Source organism: Podarcis liolepis (assembly GCF_965112155.1).
Source record: "Podarcis liolepis genome assembly, chromosome: 17".
Classification (NCBI taxonomy): Eukaryota; Metazoa; Chordata; class Lepidosauria; order Squamata; family Lacertidae; genus Podarcis; species Podarcis liolepis.
Window position 1 is genome coordinate 3,162,365 of NC_139571.1, and position 22,590 is coordinate 3,184,954.

At 49.1% G+C, this 22,590-nt stretch overlaps 2 protein-coding genes across 8 annotated transcripts; one reads left to right on the plus strand and one right to left on the minus strand.

The window, feature by feature from the left end:
* Positions 1-107: 107 nt before the first annotated feature.
* Positions 108-12,462, minus strand: LOC310696739 (ras-related protein Rab-7a-like). Of its 7 annotated transcripts, none has more exons than XM_083482661.1 (6): positions 12,395-12,462; positions 5,622-5,687; positions 3,483-3,609; positions 1,338-1,556; positions 667-849; positions 108-454 (listed from the first exon to the last, which is right to left on the minus strand). In XM_083482661.1, exons 1-6 carry the CDS (start codon positions 12,397-12,399, stop codon positions 365-367), a joined length of 690 nt encoding a protein of 229 aa, XP_083338787.1. In that variant the 5' UTR covers positions 12,400-12,462; the 3' UTR covers positions 108-364. The 7 variants fall into 7 exon arrangements, with proteins under 7 accessions (XP_083338787.1, XP_083338791.1, XP_083338790.1 ...); XM_083482665.1 differs by having other exon boundaries at positions 667-792; positions 12,395-12,460; XM_083482664.1 differs by having other exon boundaries at positions 12,286-12,401.
* On the plus strand, positions 8,688-21,292 carry RENBP (renin binding protein). Its single transcript, XM_083482580.1, has 10 exons — positions 8,688-9,341; positions 10,509-10,584; positions 11,199-11,274; positions 12,001-12,173; positions 13,157-13,381; positions 13,471-13,552; positions 16,055-16,230; positions 16,348-16,479; positions 16,786-16,873; positions 20,528-21,292. Exons 1-10 carry the CDS (start codon positions 9,241-9,243, stop codon positions 20,614-20,616), a joined length of 1,218 nt encoding a protein of 405 aa, XP_083338706.1. The 5' UTR covers positions 8,688-9,240; the 3' UTR covers positions 20,617-21,292.
* The last annotated feature ends 1,298 nt before the right edge of the window (positions 21,293-22,590 follow it).

A 22,590-nucleotide genomic window follows, 5' to 3' on the forward strand; every position in this document is an offset into this window, starting at 1 on the left:
TCCTCTTCTAGTACTAGGGCGTTTCTGGCTACCTTTTGGGAAAAGAGCCCTCTTACCCTCGTGGGAGGGCTGGGGCAGAAGTGTTTTCACCATTGAAAAGCACAATATTGGTATTCAGCTTTATTTCCATGTGCTTGGGAAGAGTAGCCTGGGATATGATCCAGCTCTCCCAAGTGCGCTAGGCTGTGTCATCCAGAGAACAAAGGTCTACCTTGGGATCCAGCTCCAGAAGCTGTGTGCTGCAGCCTTGCCAAATGTCCTTGGGGCTGTTCTGTGGGGTTGCACTTTCACCCTTCGGGATTGCAGAGCATGAAGAGCCCACCCCCTTAGGCAGAAGGAATCTTCCCATCTGTATTTGGTCAGATCAGCAGCTACACTTCTCTCTGGCTGCCCCTTCTGGTGGCCTGGTCTCCAGGTGAACTGAGTCCGGTTGTGGCTCTTCAGGTACCCTCCGCTGAGGTGGAACAAAAAGAAAAGTGGTGAGGGGGCAAGTGGTTGGTGCAGATGGGTAAAGGCATGAGATGCAGGCTGTTGGGAAGGACTTTGTCTTATAAGAAAGTTGAAAGCTGGGAAAGGTGTTGTTTTTTTAAGGGATAAAAGCAATCTCAAAGGTATGTGGTCTGTCCGGGGCCTTATAAGGGCAGGGCTGAAAATGAGGTTTCTTACATTCTTTAGTACAGCCCGTATGGCCCACTCAAACACCTCCTGCACGTTGGTGGCTTCCTTGGCGCTGGTTTCAAAGTATTTGGCTTCATGAAGCTTGCTCCACATTTCTGCTTCCTCAGAAGACACCTGGACAAAAACAGGGCTTGGGCATACTCTGCTCTCTTCCCAATTCCATCTGCAGCTCTTAATCAAAAAGCTTGTGGTCTTTTTAGTGTACACAATGAGAGCAAATCTGTAAGATAATATAATTCTTCCCCAGATACCAAATTCTACATCTCTGCTCAACAATTATGCCAAAGTCCTCTGGTGAAGCTGTTCATTAGGATACAATATTCCCTGAACTTTCTGTCCACTCCCCGTCTCCTTGAGTCATTGCAAAGAGAACTTTTACAGCCCCCTAACAGAACCCCTAAAGAGTTCTGACCCCTAACTACTCCAACCCAATATGTCTGAGAGCCACACAGGATGTGGACTTGTGCCCTGCACCTGGCTTCATATGTAGCCCTGCCCAGTGGCAGACTTTGGGCTTTAAAATTTCAGCAGTGCACTGTGCAATGCCAAAATCTGGAGGGTGGGGGTGGCGCCTCTCGCCTTCCGCTGTTTGCTATTGTTGCAGGGCCCCCTTAGCTTGGCAGCCAGTGTGGGTGGGTGTGGGTGAACCTCTGCCCCACCTCACGGTTCTCCAGGTCCATCTTGTTCCCAATGACAGCAGTGGGGAAAGTGGGCTCTTCCTCTGGCTCAATCTGCAACAGGAGCTGCTTGTGCCACTTCTCCAGGGCTTGGAAAGAGCTGACGGATGTGACATCGAAGACGAGAAGGCAGCAGTCTGACCCCCGGTAGAGGGCAGTCCCCAGTGCTTGGAACCTTTCTGTACCAGCTGTGTCCCAAATCTAGGTGCAAGAAGGGATAGAAGCTGAGACCTTGATTTCAAGACATCCCTGGGTCCTTGGTGACTTACCTCCATTAATCTTGGTTCTCACAAAGGTTAGCAAGCATAGGTTTTGTTGTCTGGGGGCATCAGGGGATACCATGCCAAATGATGGTGTCGACTAGAGTCGCCCGTTTCTTTATTCAATTGATGTTCTGGATTCTTCCCCCATGTTTGACCAGGGTTGAGTGGCTGCCACAATTCTGCCAACAACGAACTAATCTACACATCAGAATGTATATAATACAAAATGGCTATAAAGAGATGGAGCAGCTTTCTTGAACCCCATCTCCCAAGCTACGTTGCTGGGAGTGCAGAACAATGATCCATACTTCTACATTTCAGGTGCCAGCTGTCCATTGTGACTGGCACCCAGAAAACGAGTGCTGTGATGTGCTGTTTTGCCATAAAAGTTGGCAATCTTGGATTAAACCAGCAGCCAGAAAAAGTACTGAATTAGATGGGGACTGCAGCCCCGTCATGTTGAATGTTGCTTCCTATGATTAGTGGAAACTGACAATTGTGCAGAATGAGAAACCACACAAGCTGCTGAATTCAGCTTTGTCACAGAACTTGGGTCTGCGTGGTGCAGACGTGCACGAACACGACTAGTTTGCTATATGGGTTGGAAGCCTTTCCTCAAGCCAAATTGGCTGCTAGCATTGTAAAGGATCTTTGGGGTGGGGGGGGCTATCTTGGTTCATGCACTTCGATCAGGAGTGTTTGCTGTAAAGGTGCCTTTTCTGCCATACTCTTGATTTTTTTTCCTTTTGCTTTTTTGGATGGATGGTGTTTAATTTTGCCCTGTTGGTATGGCATTGGCCATCATAATTGTCTATGAATTGATAAAACTTTGCATGGAACAAATGATAACATGATCCCAAAGAATGATCTGAACACATGTGGTGTAAATTCTGCTCAGCTTGAGGCTAACCTGGTCTAGCTTTGTAAGCTTTTGCATAGATAGAATATCACTTTGGAAGCCATATGGTAAGCTCCTTACAGGAAGGGCCAAGTGTAGGTGTGTTACGTTGACCTTGCAGCCCAAGGGAGAATTGTGTTCATTCATAAGAGTTGGGCCACTGCATATTTGGGACTGCAGCAATATTGAAATTTCATTTCTTTTAGTTGTGCATATTGCTTCTGTACAAATTGGGGAGCAAAAAATGGAAATAAGAATTCAGCATTGTCATTAACATTAATTCTAGAAGGGAAAGGGTGTTTGCTGTAACCAAGAACTGATTTTTAGCAAATAGCTAGAGTCCACATTGTAATATGCTCGTGGCACCCCACCCGGGGCCTGTCTCGTGGTGATAGGCTTTAGTCCACAAATGCCTGTATCTTATTGACTCTCTTAAGGCTGCCACAATAAAGCTAAAGCAAGGCACTTGTAACGAAACATAGCAGATTTGGGGTGCTCATATTGAGGGGGCCAGAGGACCCCTTTTCTAGAATATTCTGTTCCATTTTCCTGTATTTTATTTGCCACCACAATTGTCACTGAGCACAACCGTCAATTCATTTGCCCATTTTAGATTCTCCCTTACACACACACCTTTAAATATTTTCCTGAAATAGGTGCTTGTACAGAAATTGGATCCCTGCTACTGCTCCCTCCATCTTGTGCACGAAGGGTGCCATTCTGGCTACATAAGGCACATATAGGATAATTTTAGACCTGAAGTGGGGAACTTGTGGCCTCCAGGTGGTGTTAAGGCTCCCTCCAGTCTCAGCCAGCATGGCCAATGGCTTAGGGATTATGGGATCTGGAAATGGAGTATGTTGCTAAAATTGCCCTAGGCTGGAGCACAGGGTTTTTTTTAATGGGTAACATGGGATGAGCTTAGGGGGCAATCTTTGCCCAACAGTGAGCCTCTGCTGAGCCTACCTGCACGGTCAGTTTGCGTCCATCAATGTTTACTTCCTTGCTGAGGAAATCTGCTCCAATGGTGGCTCTGTAGCGACTGCTGAAGCGGTTGTTAACATACTGGTTCATCAGGGCAGATTTGCCCGCCCTGCGGGGAACGAAGGATGGTTGACATTTTAAAATGCGGAGGTCTAGTCAGTAACCTCCCCTCCACCCTGCCGCCTCCTCAACCAGCACAGGGCTGCAGAGGTGGAGCTGGTTCTCTGCTCCTGAACTGCCTCTTGCACACATGCACACAGCCTTGTGATAAAGCCTTTTTGGTGGCAGCAGTGGGGAATCCCATGGTAAGATGGCGAAGGCCTTTTGAGTAGCAGTCACTGGGGCACAGCAGCAGGACGGGAAGGTCTGATGATTAGCTTGTGGCCTTCCGAGGAATATCTAGTTGGCTACTGTAGGAAACGCACTGCGCGAGGCTCAATTGGCCTATTGAGTACAAAGGTTTGAAAAAGGCATAAGGAATGCCTGATGCAACTCCAAAGGCAAAATAAGTCATCTTGGTAAAATATGCTTAAAATCAAACAATGGCAAAAGCATATCTTGCATCAAAATGCTTTGGCATTGCATGTACAAAGTCTCCAGAAGCCTTTTCTGATGGTGCCCTTTTTTTACTTTGTCACTTTTGTACAAAGCTTTGTGTTTGAAATGATTAAGACAAAAATCAGTCAAACAACTGACATGGTTTCAAAATGATATTCAGTGCTTTGCCTGCACTGCGTCTGGCAGCGTTTGAGCCCAACTCTTCTTGTATGTTTTTCTTCACATTTGGTAGATAAAGGTTAATCCTAACCATCTTACTTTTTGGCATAAAAGGTAAATGAGAAATCTTAAATCCTCATTGCATTGGACAGTTGTGTGCATTCATAATATCTTAAACACATACTAAGGCCCCTTTTGAGTTTAGATACAGATAATGGAAATAACCAAATTATTTTACTCAATACATAAAAACTACACTATTTAAACAAATGTTTAAATAATGGTTATAAAAAGTTGAAGGTGAGTGTTAATTATAATTATACAGTAAGGATTATTACTACACTGCCATAAAGCTGTGGTTACTTAATAAATTAGTTGCAACGACAGCTGCTACCAGGCTCTTCAGAGTCAGGTTGATGGGGGAAGGTTAAGCAAGCACATTTTTCTGAGTATTTTGATGTACAGGTGTTTTTGTTAACACTTGTGAAGTTATGCTAATTTTTCAAGCATGCTCGACTATAGAGGGGCAGCTGAATAAAAATGCAGGAAGTTCTCATGTTCCATTTAGCTCCCCTGACTAGCAAATGCAGACTTGCAGCCTGACCCTGCACCTGTCTACTCAGAGGTAAATCCCACTGAGTTCAAGAGGGTTGTACTCCTGCAGTCTAAGTTATGCAACATATTTAAAATGGCAAAATAATGTGAAGAGAACAAAACACAGTTGTGCATAAAACATACAGGTTGCAGGCTTTTCTTTTCTTAAAAAGCACCTTTTTATTGCATCGATGCTCTCCGGGTTCAGGCAATGGTAATAATACCACTGCGTCCCTAGGATAATAGTCACTTGACTTGGCCTCTAGTTATTTGGGGTTGCCTCTTCCATCGGCTTTAATTCTGGGAACAAACAGCTGGTCTCGTTCAGCTGCACCCCACAAAACGGTCCTGTTCTCAGCTGCCTGTGGTGCACGCGGAGCCCGGGCAGCTGCAACGTGGCCCCACTTCTTGCAGGGACTTCACAGGACTTTGAGGAGGTGGGGCAGGAGAGCCGGGATCTCGCTGCCCGTGTGAAGGGAATCAAGAAGCCTTCTCCAAGCGGGCGCCCCGCTCCAGGCCGTGGGGGCCGCACGCTTCCCCGCCTGGGCTACGGAGAATACCGGGCGGGTGGTTGTGGAGGCAGCAGAGCGTTGACCGGGCTGCACCGGACGGGCTGCACCTGACTCTGCCTCTGCGCGGCGGCGCCGCCCCCTCCGCCTGCCGCCTTAACCCCTTGGCTGCCAAACGGGGACAGGATCCCGGGAAGCCTTCCTCTTCCCGCCCCCCTGGAGCCCCGACACCCGCTTAGCCGTCGGAGCCCGGCTCTCTCGGCGGGCCTGCCTTCCCCATCCCGGCGCCCCTTGTGCTTACCCGGAATTGCCGATCAGCAGGATCTTCAGGTGGGAACGTCTGAACATGGGGCGTCTGCGCCAGAACCTGCCGAGAGACGGGCGGGGGGGTGAGGGCGGCGGCGGCGGGGCAGCCCTACGGGGGCAGCTCGGGGACGGGAGCCTCCGTCGAGGACCCCCCCCCGCGTGGATTCCCGCGACCTTTGTGGGGTCCCCTGCTCAGTCCGCGGGGCGGGCGCCCGGACCTGCGCCCCCCCCCCGAGCCACCTCCCTCCAACTCGCTCCGGAGAAGGGCGGGCGCCGCTTGGAGCTCCTCGCAGCTGCTCGCTCTCGCCTTCCTGCCGGGCTGCTCGGCGCCAGGGAGGAGGAGGAGGAAGGGCGAGGGGCTGCGCCTTCCGGACACGTTTGCAGGGGAGGCCGGTGGGATCCGGCTCGTGCCAAGGCGAAGCGAGGATCGTGATGGAGAATCGCATGTCATAGTTAAGTCAATCTTAATGCTTCTTAAGATCTACAGAGATGAACCATAGAAATCAGATCAGTTTCACACACCTGTTCACAGGTGCTATGATCCTCACAACAGTTCTGCGGAGATTGGTGCTGGGCGCTTCCAGGAAACGTTGCCCTTGACCCTTAACCTAGTCTCGGAGCCATGGGGGTGGGACGGGCATCCAGGGTCCGCATCGTGGGGCATCTGCTGAGGCCCACAGCCCCCCCTGCAGGGCCCTCCCACCCCACTGCAACCCCCTGCTTTGCTGCCCCTCTTTGCCACCCCTTCACCTGCTCCCTCTGAGCAATCCGAGGGAGTGGCAGCCTGGTCTGGGTCCAGAAGGGAAGGCTAAGTGAGCAGGTGGCAGCTGCACAGGAGGGGGGGGGGAGAAGTCCGAGCAACCTGTGCTCATCCAAGTGGGGGGAGAAATAAAAGGCACCCTGCACATGCTCAGATACAAGCACATACGTGTTTTAACAAATCATTCTGCAAGTGCCACAATCAGCCTCTGGTTCTGGCACAAACTAAGTCTTCTTAAACCCTTGGCAAGTGCCTGCTAACTCTCTTGTTGGGCAGCCCTTTCCCTTCCTGTCTGATTCTGAAACTGCATTCGTATATTCTGTCATTTTCATTTGATATAATAAACCAAGCTTTCTTTGTTAATGTGTGTCTCAAGACTCTTAATGTACAGCTATTTGTTTGCCTCTAAAAAATTTTGGGTTGCCCATCTGGCATTTAAGAGGTCTTTAAGATCACCAGCTCAAGACAAAATTAAATATTAGGTGTCAGGAGTTTTATTTAAGCAGGGATAGAGGCAAACACATATTCATAAATGGGTACACATTATAACTCCAGCAAAAGATTCCAAATCTCTCTCTGTGTGTGTATGAATACATGCGAGTGCTGGACATGCATGTGAATTCAGACATATACTGTAACATGGTCTGGAATGCCGTATTAACACCTGTTTTTGATGTGTGAGGAATGCCTTGAGAAGCACTGACCCTGGAAACCCAGCTTGGCTCAGTTCTGGAACAATCCATGGTTGTCCCAACCCCCCCCCCCCACCCACAACCTTCAGCCAATGCTGTGTATGCTCCTCACTACTAGGTAGCTAAATGTGCTTCTGTACATTTGGAATGCGGGGAAAGGTTGAATCTTAGAAGAACAATATGTGCATTGTTACATAATTAAAGTTAAGTGTGGAAAGGCCATGGAGCTTTATAAAGCATTACATATGGGGAAACCCAGGGACCAGACAGGCCCTGCCTCACAGAATTTGCAAACTACATTTTGATAGTAGGGGAGACCAGAGAGGAACAGTCAAGGATGCTCTCACTACTTTCAATGTGTCCTACACACAAGAACTTCCCAGATAATTTTGCACCATATCAGTTAGTGTGTGATGGTTATTTGGTGTTGTTTAAGGCACACAAGTGTGTCTTGTGTGCACCATCATGTGTGACAAATGCGCATGGATCTATTTTGCCACATGTGCACATTCATCCAGTGAATGGGGCAGAGGATAGTGAGTGACCTCCCTTGCACCATAGCAGGTGTACAAGCCTGCATGGGAATATAGATAGGGAGGGGATCTCTCGGTAGACCACCTGCCTTTCCTTGGATGTCCAAATGCAAAGGAAGTAGGGTGAACAGAAAGAAGAGGAGGACACCTATTCCTTCACCTTTAACTTGTGTAGGTAATTTCAGCCAGAGTAGCTTGTTGTGTAAGCTACATCTGCTGCATTTCCCTTTTCTGTACCGCTGATACAAGAAGCTGGAGCTGCCTCCAACTTGGGGGGGGGGGGGCAGAGCAAACACATGACATCATGTGCATAACATGCAGGTATGATGTCACACGACAGGAGGAGGCCACAAGGCCCAGTGCAGCTACAGACAGGCTTTGCAGGCCACAGAATATTGAGGGAGTCTGGCCCCTCTGAAAATTGGGGGGAGGGGTTCAGCCCCCCCAGAAGGTGCCCCTGGCAGGAACCCAATCCTCTTTTTACCCAGCCTCCTCTTGGGAAGACAAGTCTCTTGCATCTTTAAAAGTTGCATAAAAGAGGGGGGCTGGTGGGGCAGTTTGTCCTGCTGTGGGGCTGAGAAAAGCTCCATCTGCATTCTTTTTATTTGCACAATTGCCTTACCTGACACATGTCCAGTAGACCACTTTGATGTGTAGAACTGGCACTGTGACAGGTGCTACATAATCAGTGGCGTAGCATGGGTTGTCAGCACCCGGGGCAAGGCAAGTAATTTGCGCCCCCTAACCCATGGATTTGCGCCCCCTAACCCTAACCCCCAGATGTTGCGCCCGGTGCGGCCGGCCCCCCCTGCACCCCCCACGCTACGCCACTGTACATAATACTCATTCCAAGTGATACTTGGCTCTGAACTGAAGTAAGTAGGAGAGAGCAGGGGGTCCCTCCCCGCCTCCCCCAGATTGGCAGCAAGATTATTTGGATGCCTCGGCACCTTGCGATGGTACATATTTGAAGCGAGCCATGTGGTCCTAGGGGGAAGCACACGCACCGCCCCCCCTCCCTCCAGAGTTCGCCGGGACGGGGCGGCAGGGCTTTTGCTGCCAAGGGGGATTCCTCCCCTGACGCACGAGCGGGGCATCCCCAAAGCGGTGACATCACGCAGCCGCGTTTGGGGTCGTCCCGGCTCCCAGTCGCCCCTCGGCCCTTCCGCTCAGCAGTCCCTCGGGAGGCAGCGGGGAGCCACCCGAGTTAGGAAGCCTTCCTGGGAGCGTTTAACTGCTTTGTGGCTCATTGCTGCCCTTCTGTTGTCACGATCACTGTTCTGGGATTCCTGCTGCCGATCTCTGGGCCGGATCACGGCAGTTGGAGGGTTAACAAATGGAAAAGGAGGAAAAGGAACAAATCAGGGTCTTCGCCCCCCCACGTGGGAGAAAGGGTGGGGCTAGTCGTGTCAGGTGACTTGGGCAAATCATATGACCAGCAGTTCTCTACTTCTGTAAATTTTTAAGTTTTTTGGGGGGTGGGCGTTGAACGTGGTTTTATGCTAGTTTCCCGCGGACCTTGGCAGCGCGTCTCGGGACTCTCCCTCCCCCCTCGGGGTCAGATCCTGGGACGGGCTGACTCTGCGGATCCAGAAGCACCGTCGCGCCCCTACAGGGATCGCAGCGAGGATGGATTTGGCGTCGCTCTTGAGCTGGCAGGGACGCATCTCCCGAGAGCTGGACGCCGTGGTGGATTTCTGGCTTCAGCATTCGCATGACGAAGAATACGGGTGATGGATCGCTGCCTGTCTATTCATCTAGCCCCCCCCCCCGTCGCCCCAGGGCCAGCCAGTGAGGGTTGTGGCTGAGGGGGCATTTGAACGCGGCTCTCCCGCAGTCCAGTCCTCTACCTACCACACTGACTCCCTCTCACGACATGGGGGGAGGTTATGTATGTTTATAGGGATGCTATACACGCCATTAAGGAAATCGGCCCAAATGGGGAGGGGGAAGAGGGTATGTGAAACGGGAGCCCTTCCCAGAAAGGGGGGGGGTAGAACATACCACTGAGATGCAAGGAGATACTTCCCCCTCCCTCCCCTCACATGGCCTGAGGCAGACAAATCTACCCTCTAATGCAGGGTGGGGGGACCTCTGGCTTGGCAACCCTTTTCATTTAGCCCACTATTTTCAGTAGTAGATAGGTAGCCGTGTTGGTCTGCCATAGTCAAAATAAAAAAATTCCTTCCAGTAGCACCTTAAAGACCAACTAAGACCTGTGTATCTGAAGAAGTGTGCATGCACACGAAAGCTCATACCAAGAACTAACTTAGTTGGTCTTTAAGGTGCTACTGGAAGGAATTTTTTTATTCCCACTATTTTCGGGAGGCTGTGCCCACCTGACTCACACGTGACGTCATGCATGACTTGAAGGGAACTACCCGGAGCTTAGGGCTCCCTGTTGCTCCTTGGACCAGCATGGATAACATTCCACTGGGAAATTCTCCTCTGCAAGCTTCATGGAAACCAATGTGAGCTGTGGGCCAGGTGCTGCTGTCCCTAGATAAGCTCTCCTTCCATTTCCGTGGGGCTTGCAGAGCAGAATGTCCTGGCAGATGGTGCTCTGTGAACCAGATCTGCCTGCCCCTCTTCAAGGCATTCTGCGTTTGCTGCGCCTGCTTTAGCTCTAACTCCTGACACTGCCAGAGGCAGCTTCCTGTCTCACTTCTCGCAGGCCAGGGCTGGGGAAATCTCCAAAACTCCTTGGACTCCAGCTCCCATCTTCCCTGGCCATTTGTTGTGCCGGCTGAGGGGCTATGGGGAGCCCCACTCAGCCACGCCCTACGACAAGTTCCTCTTTAGTCAGTAGTTCTCTGCCCGGCCTGCTCTCATCCTTTCCTCTAGGAAATTGTGCCCCCCCCCCCCCGTTCTCACCCCTGCCTCTTCTTTCTCTCTAGGGGGTTCTTTACATGTCTGGGCCAGGATGGGAAAGTTTATGATGACTTGAAATACGTTTGGCTGCAAGGCCGGCAGGTAGGGGTCCTCAGGGGTCGTGGATTTTGGAAACCTTTTTAGATTTTCTGTTGGGATCCCCTTTGTGTGGTTGGGGCTGGGGTGGGAAATGAGGCTGGGCAGGGCCAGCTTCTCTGGAACCTGGCTTGCCCGGAATTGGCCTCAGAATCTGGTTTCAGTGCTAGGCCTTAAAGCTTGGAATGAACAGGTAAAGCAAACTTAATAAATAAATGGCACAAGTCTCTCTGAGCATGTGCAGAATGCCTCAACACTGCAGCTCCCCCGTCAGTCCCCCATATTAGGAAAGTTTTTGCATGAGGAATTTCCAAGCAAGTCTGAGGTCCAGCACCTGTCTCCTTGGAGGTTAAGAATAGGCCAGGCCTGCAGAGAGCCACGCTCACAGGCCATACCCTCAATGGCAGACATCAGTGCTGGGGCTTAAGCCAAGGAAAGGGAAGCTGTGGTCCTCCACGAACGGATGGAGTCCAATTCCCATCATCCCTGACCACTGACCTTGCTGGCTGGGGCTGATGAGTGCTGGAGTGAGCAAGTGTCCTCATCCCTGGCTTAGCCAAGGCAGATGTCTGCCATGAGACTAGAGGGCCCAGGTTACCTCTCCATCCCTTCCCAAACAGGTGTGGATGTACAGTCGGCTGTATCGAAAAGTACCAAGATTCCGGCGCCCTGAACTCCTGCAGGCAGCCCGAGCTGGTAACTTCCTCCACCTTGTGTACAGAAGGGATGGGATTTGGGAATGAAGGCAAAGAAAGGATAATATTGGGTGGGCAGACAGAGGTCTGTGGTGTGTAGACTGGGACAGGGAGTTGAGATGAGGGCTGAGAGACGCTTGAAAGTTCTGATGCTTTGGAATGGTGGTGGGATTATAGGGGTTGTCCCCCCACAATTAATCAGCATCATAATCTAATCAGTTAGCCTTTCCTGTTAACTGAGTACTCCTTGTATGGTAAACCATTCCGCCCCCCCCCGCCCCCCCGAGAGTGAGCCTGAGAGATTTTGCCTAAGGAGAGCCAGTGTGGTGTAGTGGTTAAGAGCGGTAGTCACGTAATCTGGGAAACCGGGTTCGCGTCTCCGCTCCTCCACATGCAGCTGCTGGGTGACCTTGGGCCAGTCACACTTCTCTGAAGTCTCTCACCCCACTCACCTCACAGAGTGTTTGTTGTGGGGAAGGAAGGGAAAGGAGAATGTTAGCCGCTTTGAGACTCCTTAAAGGGAGTGAAAGGCGGGATATCAAATCCAAACTCTTCTTCTTCACCTACTGCATCTGTGGGAGAGGGGCAATTTGTACTGGGGCTTCCCAATTCATAGCTCAATCCCTGGTTGTGATCAGCTGGAGAAAGTATAAAAGTTATGGGTATTTGGTTGCCAGTAGCAGAGAGGGGCAGAGCTGCCTTCCTCCAATCTACTTCTTTCCCTGAGGTGGGGAGTTCCTGTTAGCGCATGCGCGAGTGGCCCCACCTTCGCAGAAGTGTGCCTTTGTCCTGACTCGTGATGGGCGCCCTGTGAAAATCCAGCGCACCATTTTCAGCGAGTGCTTCTATGTCCTTGGGCTGGATGAACTTGGACGAGCAACTGGGGAACCTCGTTACCAGGTGAGGTCAGGAGAGCTGGATACAGATGTCCTGATTGCCTGCCTGCCTCCTTATATGAACAGGGAGCATCTAAACCTGCTTATCCTCCCTCTCTTCTCCCTCTGATTATTACCTCAGCAAAAATACCCTTTCCCCAAAGCTATGGTACAGCTCCTAGCACATGGCTGATAAAATCGCAGCCGTACGGTTGGGCCCAGAGTGGAGAGACCAGCTCATTTTACCTCATGGTGCTGCGGTTGAGGGACGTCTTCCTGTCTCTATGGATACTGGAGTTCCGTTGATAGAACTAGAAGAAGAATAGCCATCATCTACATAGGGGAAGAGGCTGCTCAGCAGGTTGAGTCTGCTCTTGTGTAGGGTTGACCCTTGTCCAAAGTACTGGTCCATGGGAGGTGCTGTGGGGCCCGCTGTGGACCTCTGCTCCCCCAGGAGGCAGTGATGGCCACTAACTTAGATGGCTTTAAAAGAGGATTACACAAATTCTTGGAGGAGGCGAGGGCTATCAATGCCCACTAACCATGATGGCTCTGCTCTCCCTCTGTAGAAGAGTGCTCCAGTACGGAAGAGGAGCCCTTCTGGATCAGACCAAAGGCCTTCTTCGCCCCATATCCTCTTTCCCACACTAGCCAACCAGATGCCTTCAAGCAACACATGAGAGCGACAGCTCTTTCTCACTCTTTTCTCTTGGGTAGTGGAACTCTACTATAACGCATATCTCTGTTGGTTGGAGGAGTGCTGAGTGGTTGGTTGTTGGGCAGCTATCTGGCTTCTTCACTTGCTCTCTCTCACCCTCCCTGCCGATCAGCCCTGATGAAGCCTGAGCAGTGAGCAAATGAGTTTGGCCAAGGCCTGCTGAGTCCCTTGGAGAAGTGGGAAACCGGACTCCAGGCATGGATGTTGTGGGAGTGGGACCAGCCCTAGCCTTAGGTTTCCACTTGGCTAATGGGTATTTTCGTAGGTTGTAACGATGTTCCTGTTGGCAGAGGGAAGCCCTGGCAATGATGGAGGCCATTGTGCACTGGGTGAGGGAGAATCCCTCTGAGCTGGGACGCCCACTGCTGGCGGGGGCAATCCCACATGACTCCATGGCTGTTCCCATGATGCTCCTCAACCTGGTGGACCAGCTGTCAGAAGGAGATGCAGAGGCTGCAAGCCGGTTCAGTGAGCTGGGAGGCTGGTCTGCTCAGCGAATCCTCATGCACGTGCAGGTAAAGGGGTGGGAATCGTCCCCCCGCCCTTAGTCTTGCTTTTGTCTACGTTTGATACGTTTTAGAATAGAATTCTTATTTCGCTACAGAGGGATGGTGCTGCTGTGTTGGAGAACGTTTCTGAAGAGGGCAAGGAGTTGCCAGGGTGTTTGGGAAGACAACAGAATCCTGGTAAGAAGAGACCAAGAGCCAGGATGCTTTGGGAGTCAAGTGCAGCAGCGTATATTTTGCTGAGGAATTTCATGTTAGCCAGAACACCAGGAATCTAGATTTTTAGCAAACAAATTTTAGCAGTAGAGCAAAGTTTGAAAATATCTCTGTCAGACCCACAGGTCAGGGTCCTGAATGAAGAGTTGGGTGGTGTATGCATTGCACTCCATTGCTGGGAGATTTTTAACTCTCCAGATGTTGGATATCAACTCCCATCAGCCCCAGCAGCAGGGCCAACAGTCAGGAATGATGGGAACTGTACTCCCAGCAACACCTCAAGGTCCACACATTCTCCAGCCCTGGATTGCACAGGATCAGGCGGTGGAACTCTGCACTGCACCACTGTAGATTGCAGGGACCATATTTTTAATGTAACTAGTCATGGGCTCAGCCAAGAGGGGACAGGGAGGGGCAGCTGCCCCAAAAATCAATAAAAATCAATAAAAATACATAGCTAACTGAGTTTCTGCCCTCGCTAACAAATATCCTGGCTACGCCCAACTAGTTCAGATTTTGCCAGCCTGGTATGTCCTGCCCCCACCATAAGATAGGTGGCGACTCCTAGGGGCCAAGGCAATTTTGACATCCCCCCCAATGTCAGCCCCCTCAATTTTCAGAGGATGTTTGGCTCTGCCCCCTGGTTTCTTGCAGTGTTGCACAAAGTTGCATCAGGTCCCCTCAATCCTCTGGAGAAGCCGGCGCCTCTGCACCAGAATGTTTTGGACTACAATTTCCATCAGTCCCAACCAGTATGGTTGTGCTGGCTGGGGCTGGGGGGTGTTGGCTATTCCAAAGTATTTGGAGGTTGCCAGGTTGGTGGGGGTTGGCACGTCAGGGCTACTGTTAGCCGTGCTCACTTGCTACGTGCAGGGAGTCTTTACATGGAGCCTTCAAAAGTACCACACTGTCCTCTGCAGTCTGAAGTGGTGCAGCCCAGATAGCTACCCTCTCATACTGCAAAGATTGGCACCTAGACCCTGGCACAGCTCCTTACTAGCATCCCTGCCTCCACAGCCCCTTGCCCCTTGTGACAGTTTTCTTTCTCCCATCCCCAATTTATGCAAGAGAGAGACAGGCTGCTCAGCTGGGAAGCGGGAACAGTTTCACAGAGTTCCCATCCTGCCACCAGCTGGTGCAAGCCAGTGGCGTGTAGGGGGCTCCATAAAACTGCTTGGCTGAAACAATGGCAGATTGGCAGGGGGTTGGACTCGATGGCCCTTGTGGTCTATTCCAACTCTATGATTCTATGTATGCTTCTCAACCAAGCAGTTTAAAGAAGTGAAGGGAGGAACAAGCTGTATTGGCCCCTCTCCGATGCAGCATGCTTCTCCCTCTGCACCGGTTTGAGGGCAAAGTGGGACGGCAGCTTCACTCAGCAGGATATCGCTGGTGAAACTGCCGCTGCCCCTGAGTCCCTCTGCCTCCAGTGCCCGGCTGCAGCTTGTTTCTCCCTTGGCACGCTGGGCACTGGTGGCTAAGGAACCGAGGAGGAGGCTGTTTCACCTGTAATATACCACTGAGTGAAGCTGCCATTGCTGCCTGCCCCTCATGAATTGATACATTGCCCAGGCCTACCCCACCTGTGTCCCTTCTGATGCTCCTGGACTACAATTCCCATCATCCCTGAGCATCGGCCACGCTGGCTGGGGCTGAGGAGAACTTGAGCCCACTAACACCTGGAGAGCCACAGGCAGGCCCATGATCTTGCTCTCAGCACGACAGTGTAAGTCTGGCAAGCCCCTGGCAGGACCCCATGGCCAGCCCAGCCCTCCAAGGCCCAAGGCAAGTGGACCCAGCTGCCCCACAACCTGCATAGGCCTGACCACATTCTCCCTAGCTCTCCTTATTTATGTGTATGTGTGTTTAACCAAAATTATTAGTACTTCTCAACAACCATCCCTCCCTGTTCTCCTCCTGGTGGCTAAGGAACTCAAGAGCATTGGTGGTTTCACTTGCAATGTGCCACTGAGTGAAGCTGCCATTGCTGTCTGCCCCTCATACCAGTCCTGGGCAATGTATTGATGCATCACCCAGGCCTACTGGAGACGGAGAGGAAGGGTGTATCAAAAGGAAAATGAATTTATACTGATTTTTATATATTAGTAACTTTGTATTACTGTAACATTTCTGTATGCGTGTTTTTGTAATATTTTGTGTAAGTTGTCTGTTGTTATGTCAATTTTCTGTACACTTATTAGAGATATTTTTAATATATTAAGTGATATAGAAATAAAATAATCAGTCTGCCTTGGGATGGGGTGGGAGCCATTTTTTCCTGTCAAGGGCTGCATTTCCTCCGCATTCTCTGCCGGGAGCGGCATGCCAGTGCTGAGTGGATGAATCACCCCTCCCTCCTTCCCTCCCTCTGCCCCCTGCATGGAATTAGGCTGAGGGCAGGAGGTTGCCTGCCCCAGAACTCTGAGCTAGCACTGGGGTGTTTCTTCTCCATTTTTTGTTTCTAAGGCCATGCGATTGAAGCAGGCTGGTTCCTGCTCCGCTACGCGCAGCGCCAGCAGGACTCAGACCTCGTGGCCCAGGCTGTGGAGAAGTTCATGAAGGAGCCATTCCGTCTGGGCTGGGACCCTGAACATGGTGGACTCTTTGCCTTCCAGGATGTGGATGGCCTCTGCCCAACGCAGGTACAGAAACTTGGACCCTAAAGCCTACATTCACCATGCATTTGACAACTGCCCTCCTCCTGGGATCTCTTGGGTTGTTTCCTCCCACCCCCCAACTTCCCCCCCTCTCTTCTTCAGTTAGAGTGGAAAATGAAGCTTTGGTGGCCACACACAGAAGCCATGATTGCATTTCTGATGGGCTTTGCTGAGACTCGAGACCAAGAGCTCCTGGAACGCTTTGTCCAAGTGGCCAAATATGCCTTTGCCAAGGTAAGCTTGAAGGCTGGCCATGGAGGGCAGGGGGTGCCATTAAGTTAGAACAGAGGTGGTGAGATGAGGTTTGAAGAAAGTGCATTTCCTGGTCAAAGGCTCTGGGGGCTGGGAAAGAAGCGGTGTCCGAGACCTTGCAGAGCTGGGGGCTGCTTCCACTGGTCAATATGGTGACCGTCAGCTTCCTAACCTATGGGAGTAGCCCCAGGAACCTAAAACCCCTCCATAGCTCACACCTCACACTGTAGATCATCTTATAATCTGATACGCATATTGTTTCACCATCTTTGCTTGTTCTTCTCTTAGTTCAGTGACCCACAGGCAGGTGAATGGTTTGGCTATCTGACCCAGGAGGGCAAGGTGGCTCTCACAATCAAAGGAGGGCCATTCAAAGGTAAAGAGGCTGTGTGGTGGCTTCATTGTGATGGTTGGGGGGGGGGGAGAAATAAGATTTAATCTGAGCAAGAATGTCAGCAAGGCACACCTGCAAGGCCTTTTTCCAGTACTGAAGTTCAGTGGTAGAATGCAGAGCGCAATGTAACAAGAGTGGCTCTAGATGGTGTGTTCACTCTGCTACTGATAACCAGCACCCATTCACAGCTGCCTAGAATTAGTGTGGGCAGAAAGAGACAGCAGCATATACCTGCCTCAAGTAAATGCTCTCTTGGGATCACCTGCTGCTTTTGGAGTAAAACGACATGCTTCCCCTATGGCCAGTCTGCCCTTATGCATCCGTAGGGCTTTGAGGGGGAAACTACTACTGCCCTGTTTGAAGTGTTAATGCTTCTATAGCACTATCAGCATGCAAAACTTGTCAAGGACATTGAGGGAGAATTGCAATATCCCCATTAGGACTGCAACTTTTTCAGGTTTTACAACTATTACTCTGTTTTCATAGGCAACCAATGTGCTCTTGATTTAAGTGCTATTTGTTTATAACACATCTAGATTATTTATGAAAGCTGAAGATAGCAGGCCCCATGTAAGGCCCCATGGATCAATCACTCAATAAGGAAGGAAGGAAGGCCTCTTTTTTAATTAACTTATTTATTGATATTTATTCATAGATACTACAAAAATACATACCCATTACAAAGTACTTTTTATAATATACTAAGACAGCTGTTGTTGTTGTTTAGTCGTTTAGTCGTGTCCGCCTCTTCGTGACCCCATGGACCAGAGCACTCCAGGCACTCCTGTCTTCCACTGCCTCCCTCATGTTGGTAGCCTCGAAAACACTGTCCCACCATCTCGTCCTCTGTCGTCCCCTTCTCCTTGTGCCCTCCATCTTTCACAGCATCAGGGTCTTTTCCAGGGAGTCTTCTCTTCTCATGAGGTGGCCAAAGTATTGGAGCCTCAGCTTCAGGATCTGTCCTTCCAGTGAGCACTCAGGGCTGATTTCCTTAAGAATGGATACGTTTGATCTTCTTGCAGTCCATGGGACTCTCAAGAGTCTCCTCCAGCACCATCATTCAAAAGCATCAATTCTTCGGCGATCAGCCTTCTTTATGGTCCAGCTCTCACTTCCATACATCACTACTAGGGAAACCATAGCTTTAACTATACGGACCTTTGTTGGCAAGGTGATGTCTCTGCTTTTTAAGATGCTGTCTAGGTTTGCCATCGCCTTTCTCCCAAGGAGCAGGCATCTTTTAATTTCATGACTGCTGTCACTAAGACAGCTACTTAGTCTAAAAAAGAACAAAGTCAGAAAGGAGAGACCTGAAAAACGAAAAAGGGAGGGAAAAGGGGAAGAAAGGAAAAACTACAGAACTACAGAAAAGAGTAAGAGGACTTCTGTCTCTTTGTCCTGCAGCTACATATAATATTTATTCCTTAAAACCCGACCATTCTATCTTTATACCAGTATTTTTTCAGTCTTCAGATTCTGACAAGTTCATTTTCTCTTTCATGCAAAAAGTCCTTAAGAAATTTCCAATCCTTAACAAATGTAATGATTTTTCTCTAATTAAAACATGTTAACTTTGCCATCTCAGCCAGATCCAATAATTTCATCAGCCATTCTTCTATGGTGGGTAGGACTATCTTTTCATCTTTGTGCAGTCTTGTTGCTGTAGTCATAGATCGGAGTAATCAGGAATAACGTTAAGGAGCTACTGGTGGAATTTCTGGAAAAGGAGGTAGAAATATGGAAGCAGAATTGGATAAAATTTATAGAATCAACACACGCTACGAAAAAAATAAATAAACTTCCAAGAGATGTCCTGGTCCAATTTGTTAGGATAAAAAACACCTAGAGAAGATACAGATTTGACTGTGCTGAAATAAATTCCACCTAAGATACTACATAAAAGAAAAGAATACAGCGTAACAGATAAACTTAAACAGAAAAGAATCCAGTTTAGATGGGATGCAGCAGAAGGATTCTGACTTAATACAGTACAGAGAGCAAGAGAATTTGTGGAGAGATTTAAATCTGATATTAAAGATATGCAAATGGAGGAGACTTAAGATGCAGCAATGGGAGCATCAAGTATAGAGGTGACAAATTAACTTGACTATGGATTACAAAATTTTAACATGGAATATAAATGGGGCAAATGCTTCACAAAAAAGGAAAAAGGTTTTTTATCACTTGAATATAGTGAAATTAGATTTAAGATGTTCACAAGAAACACTTATTAGGAAAAAGGACACAAAATATTTGATTCAAAAGAAATTAGGGGAAGAATGTATTTCTGCAGGAACAAAGAAAAGAAATGGAGTTATATTGTATATATACATTCCCAATTTTGTCCAAAATTGATTCTTTTGGATGAACAAAGTAGATTTATTGGGGTGGAAATTAACATTTGTGGAAAAATGATTTTGGATCTAGGTATATATGCTCCAAATGATAACAAATCAGCTTTTTATAAAGGATTCATGGATAGACTAAGGGATTATGCATATGAAAACTGGTGCCTTATGGCAGACTGGAATGCTCTCCCCCAGACAAGGCAAGAGTCAGAGAAATGTATTTTGCAGCCTGTTGTCTAATGTGGATGAAGGAGGGGTTGACCTGGAGAAGGGAGAGGACTTTAGAAATAGGACATGACCTAAGGTTTGGATGGCATGGATATCTGTGGAATAATAAAGTTAAAGTTAATGTAGATTTTAAAAATCACTGTATTCAAAGTGCCATATTAAGAATTTGGAATAAATGCAAACCTCGGTTGCACCAAAAGACACCTGTATGGATTTCACCACAAGAAGTTTTTCACAGAAAAGAGATGACAGGCAACGGGAAATGGATAACATACCACAAAATAATGGAAACGCCTCAATGAGATGGGGGAGCCTCTTGAAGCAAAGCAAGTATGCTTCCCCCAAAAAACTATTTGTGGTGTTCATGCACAAATTATGCAATCCTAACCATGTCTACACAGAAATAGCTTATATTGAGTTCAGTGGTGCTTACCCCCCGGTCAATAGGGTTAGGCTTGCATCTTAAGATTTGCCACACTGGAATCCTCTTAGCCTTGGTGGTATTTTTTCTGATCTGTAATATGCATTCTGCTAGCTAAACTTGCATTGTTGTGATTTTTTAGTAACCTGCAGGCGTTCTGGAGAAAGGAGACCAGGCTTCCTCAGCCTTGGCCCTCCAGGTGTTTTTGGCCTACAACTCCCACGATCCCTAGCTAGCAGGACCAGTGGTCAGGGATGCTGGGAATTGTAGTCTCAAAACATCTGGAGGGCCAAGGTTGAGGAAGCCTGGATTAGACAAATGACTGCTTGACTTCCTTTTCAACCTCCTTTTTACCGTTTCCCTCATTTTTATGAAGTTTCTCCACAGCTGTTCAAATGAGCCAAGAGCTGCCCTGATGGTTCCAAATCTACTCCCTGTTTGGGTTGCTTCTGCCACTAAACCTTGCTGGCTCACTTGTTTAAGACACATGACTTGCAGTACTTTAATGCCAAACCAAGCTGTGGTTAGGGAAATGCAGTAAAAGAGCGTGTTTGGGAGACAGGATCCCTGTCTTGTCTCATTTATTTAAAGCATTTTTATCCTGCCCCCTTACATTCCTCCCCATGTCTATCTTTGCAGGCTGTTTCCATGTCCCCCGTGCGCTCTATATCTGTGAAGAAATTCTGGAATCGCTCATAAAGGAAACTCAACTGACCAGCCAGGGATGAAACACTCCACTAACTCTTGTATTAAGTGAAGGGATGGGTGTTCTCTACTTTCTGCCTGGGATAAATCTTAATTCCAGCCACATTCTTCTTCAACCACGGTAGAAACTAGAGAACCCCTTTTCAGCCACTTCTCACTCCCAGTTCCAGTGGCTATTTTACACTCCTGGCCAACCTTGATTTTGCAGAACTCCATCGTGAACAAACTTGCTACGGGTCCCAGGCTCTGCTCTCTTACAGGAGGAGATAGGCTGTTAACCGCTGGTCACATCCAGAACATACTTTTAAAACATTATGAAGCACTCTTATACCACTTTAACAGTCAGGGTTTCCCCAAACAATCCTGGGAACTGTAGTTCCTGTGTGATGACCCAACAAACCTATAATTCCTAGCACTGTTGACAAACCATAGTTCTCAGGATTCTCCATGACTGTTAAAGTAGTATAAGAGTGCTTTAAATGTATACTGTGAATGTGAGCAATATTTTGGCTCTTAACGGTTTTCAATGTGGGAGAACTTTGGGGTTGTTGTTTTTTTTAAATGCTTTCATTCTCTCCCTGGTTAGGGAGCCTTTGCATTTCCTTGCCTGATGTTCACCACTTGCCTTTTCTTCTTTGAGGGTCCAAATGAATCTGTGCAATTGAGAAACAATAAAAAAGATACACACTGAATGGAAAACAGGAGTGTGTTGGGTCTACCCTGTTGTGCTTTTTTCCTATTCATGGGGAGAGACACTACTGGGGGGTGGAGCTTGAGGGTCTGCCAGAGGCCTAGTTTCACTGAAGTGACTGGGCTATATACCATATCTGACGGGGGGGGGGGGGCTCACAAAAACTGCCTCTTGACATATAACCTAAGCATGTTGGAGTGACAGGTTCTAGCCTAGCCTTCTCCCTGACATGCCTGTTTTCTGTGTGAAGTGATTTATTTGTTTTTAATGGAGCATTCTGTCATGTGGGGACCAACCTACAGCCTAGACTCAGAAGAAATTCTAAAGAGACAGAGGGAGCAATCCTCTCCAGGGAGTCGCAGGGGCTGCTTGGATGGGTGCAGTGGCAGGGGAGCATGCCACGTTCTATATTCTCCCAGTACAGAAGGGGCCTTGGCCAGGTGGAAGAGCTCAGGTTTCACATGCAGGAGCCTCCCAGGTTTAAAATCCAGGATCATGTCCTCCCACTTAGGTATGTCTGGGAGGACTCTGACCCAGCTTCTGCCAACCTGGCATTTCGAAAGCATACCAGTGCAAGTAGATGAATAGGTACTGCTGCAGCGGGAAGGTAAACAGTGTTTCCGTGTGCTGGTCACATGACACAGAAAGCTATCTGTGAACAAGCGCCAGGTTCCCTCGGCCTAAAGCAAGATGAGGGCCGCACCCCATAGTCGCCTTTGGTTGGACTTAACTGTCCAGGGGTCCTTTATCTTTATGTCTGGGAGGGCCCGCAGGTCCACCTGCGAGAGTGTCTCTGAGGAGTGCAGCAGCCAATAGGCTCTGGTGTGTACCAACCATCCCTTTGGGGCCATGATGCAATGGCACCCCCTTACTACTTTGCCTGATAGACCAACCCAGCGAAGGTGGCCCATTCTCCACCCTGCTAACACAGCAGCAGCAGTGATCCCTGGTAGGCCTAACTACCTTACTGGGCAGAGAGTGACAATCCTGGAGTCCTAGGAGCAGCTAGATCAGGGAAGTCCAAAGCATGGCCCAAGGACTGCATGTGGCTGTTGAGGACTTTTGGCAGCCCTCCACAACATTTGACACATCTCTCAGCCCTCACGCTGCCTTCCCAAAGCCTGGTAAGCAAGGTGCTGGGCTTTGGGAAGGAGGTGTGAGAACTTTGACAGGGTCCTTGAGGTCCTTCAGGTGGGGAGCAAAGGGGGAGGCGGAGAGAGAGAGAAACATTCAATGGGCGGCAACTGGCAGGTACGGCTTCTGGACCTGGTTGTGCAATGGATGCATCCTTCCCGAAGCCTAGTTA

Excerpts from the sequence above, each read along its gene's own strand:
- LOC310696739 (XM_083482661.1), bottom strand. Across the intron at positions 1,557-3,482 it reads GACGCAAACTGACCGTGCAG|ATTTGGGACACAGCTGGTAC; the intron begins GTAGGCTCAGCA and ends TCTTGCACCTAG. Across the intron at positions 455-666 it reads TACGGGCTGTACTAAAGAAT|CGGAGGGTACCTGAAGAGCC; the intron begins GTAAGAAACCTC and ends GTTCCACCTCAG.
- RENBP (XM_083482580.1), top strand. The coding sequence starts at position 9,241 with ATGGATTTGGCGTCGCTCTTGAGCTGGCAGGGACGCATCTCCCGAGAG. Across the intron at positions 12,174-13,156 it reads CTGGGGAACCTCGTTACCAG|AGGGAAGCCCTGGCAATGAT; the intron begins GTGAGGTCAGGA and ends TCCTGTTGGCAG. Across the intron at positions 16,231-16,347 it reads ATGGCCTCTGCCCAACGCAG|TTAGAGTGGAAAATGAAGCT; the intron begins GTACAGAAACTT and ends TCTCTTCTTCAG.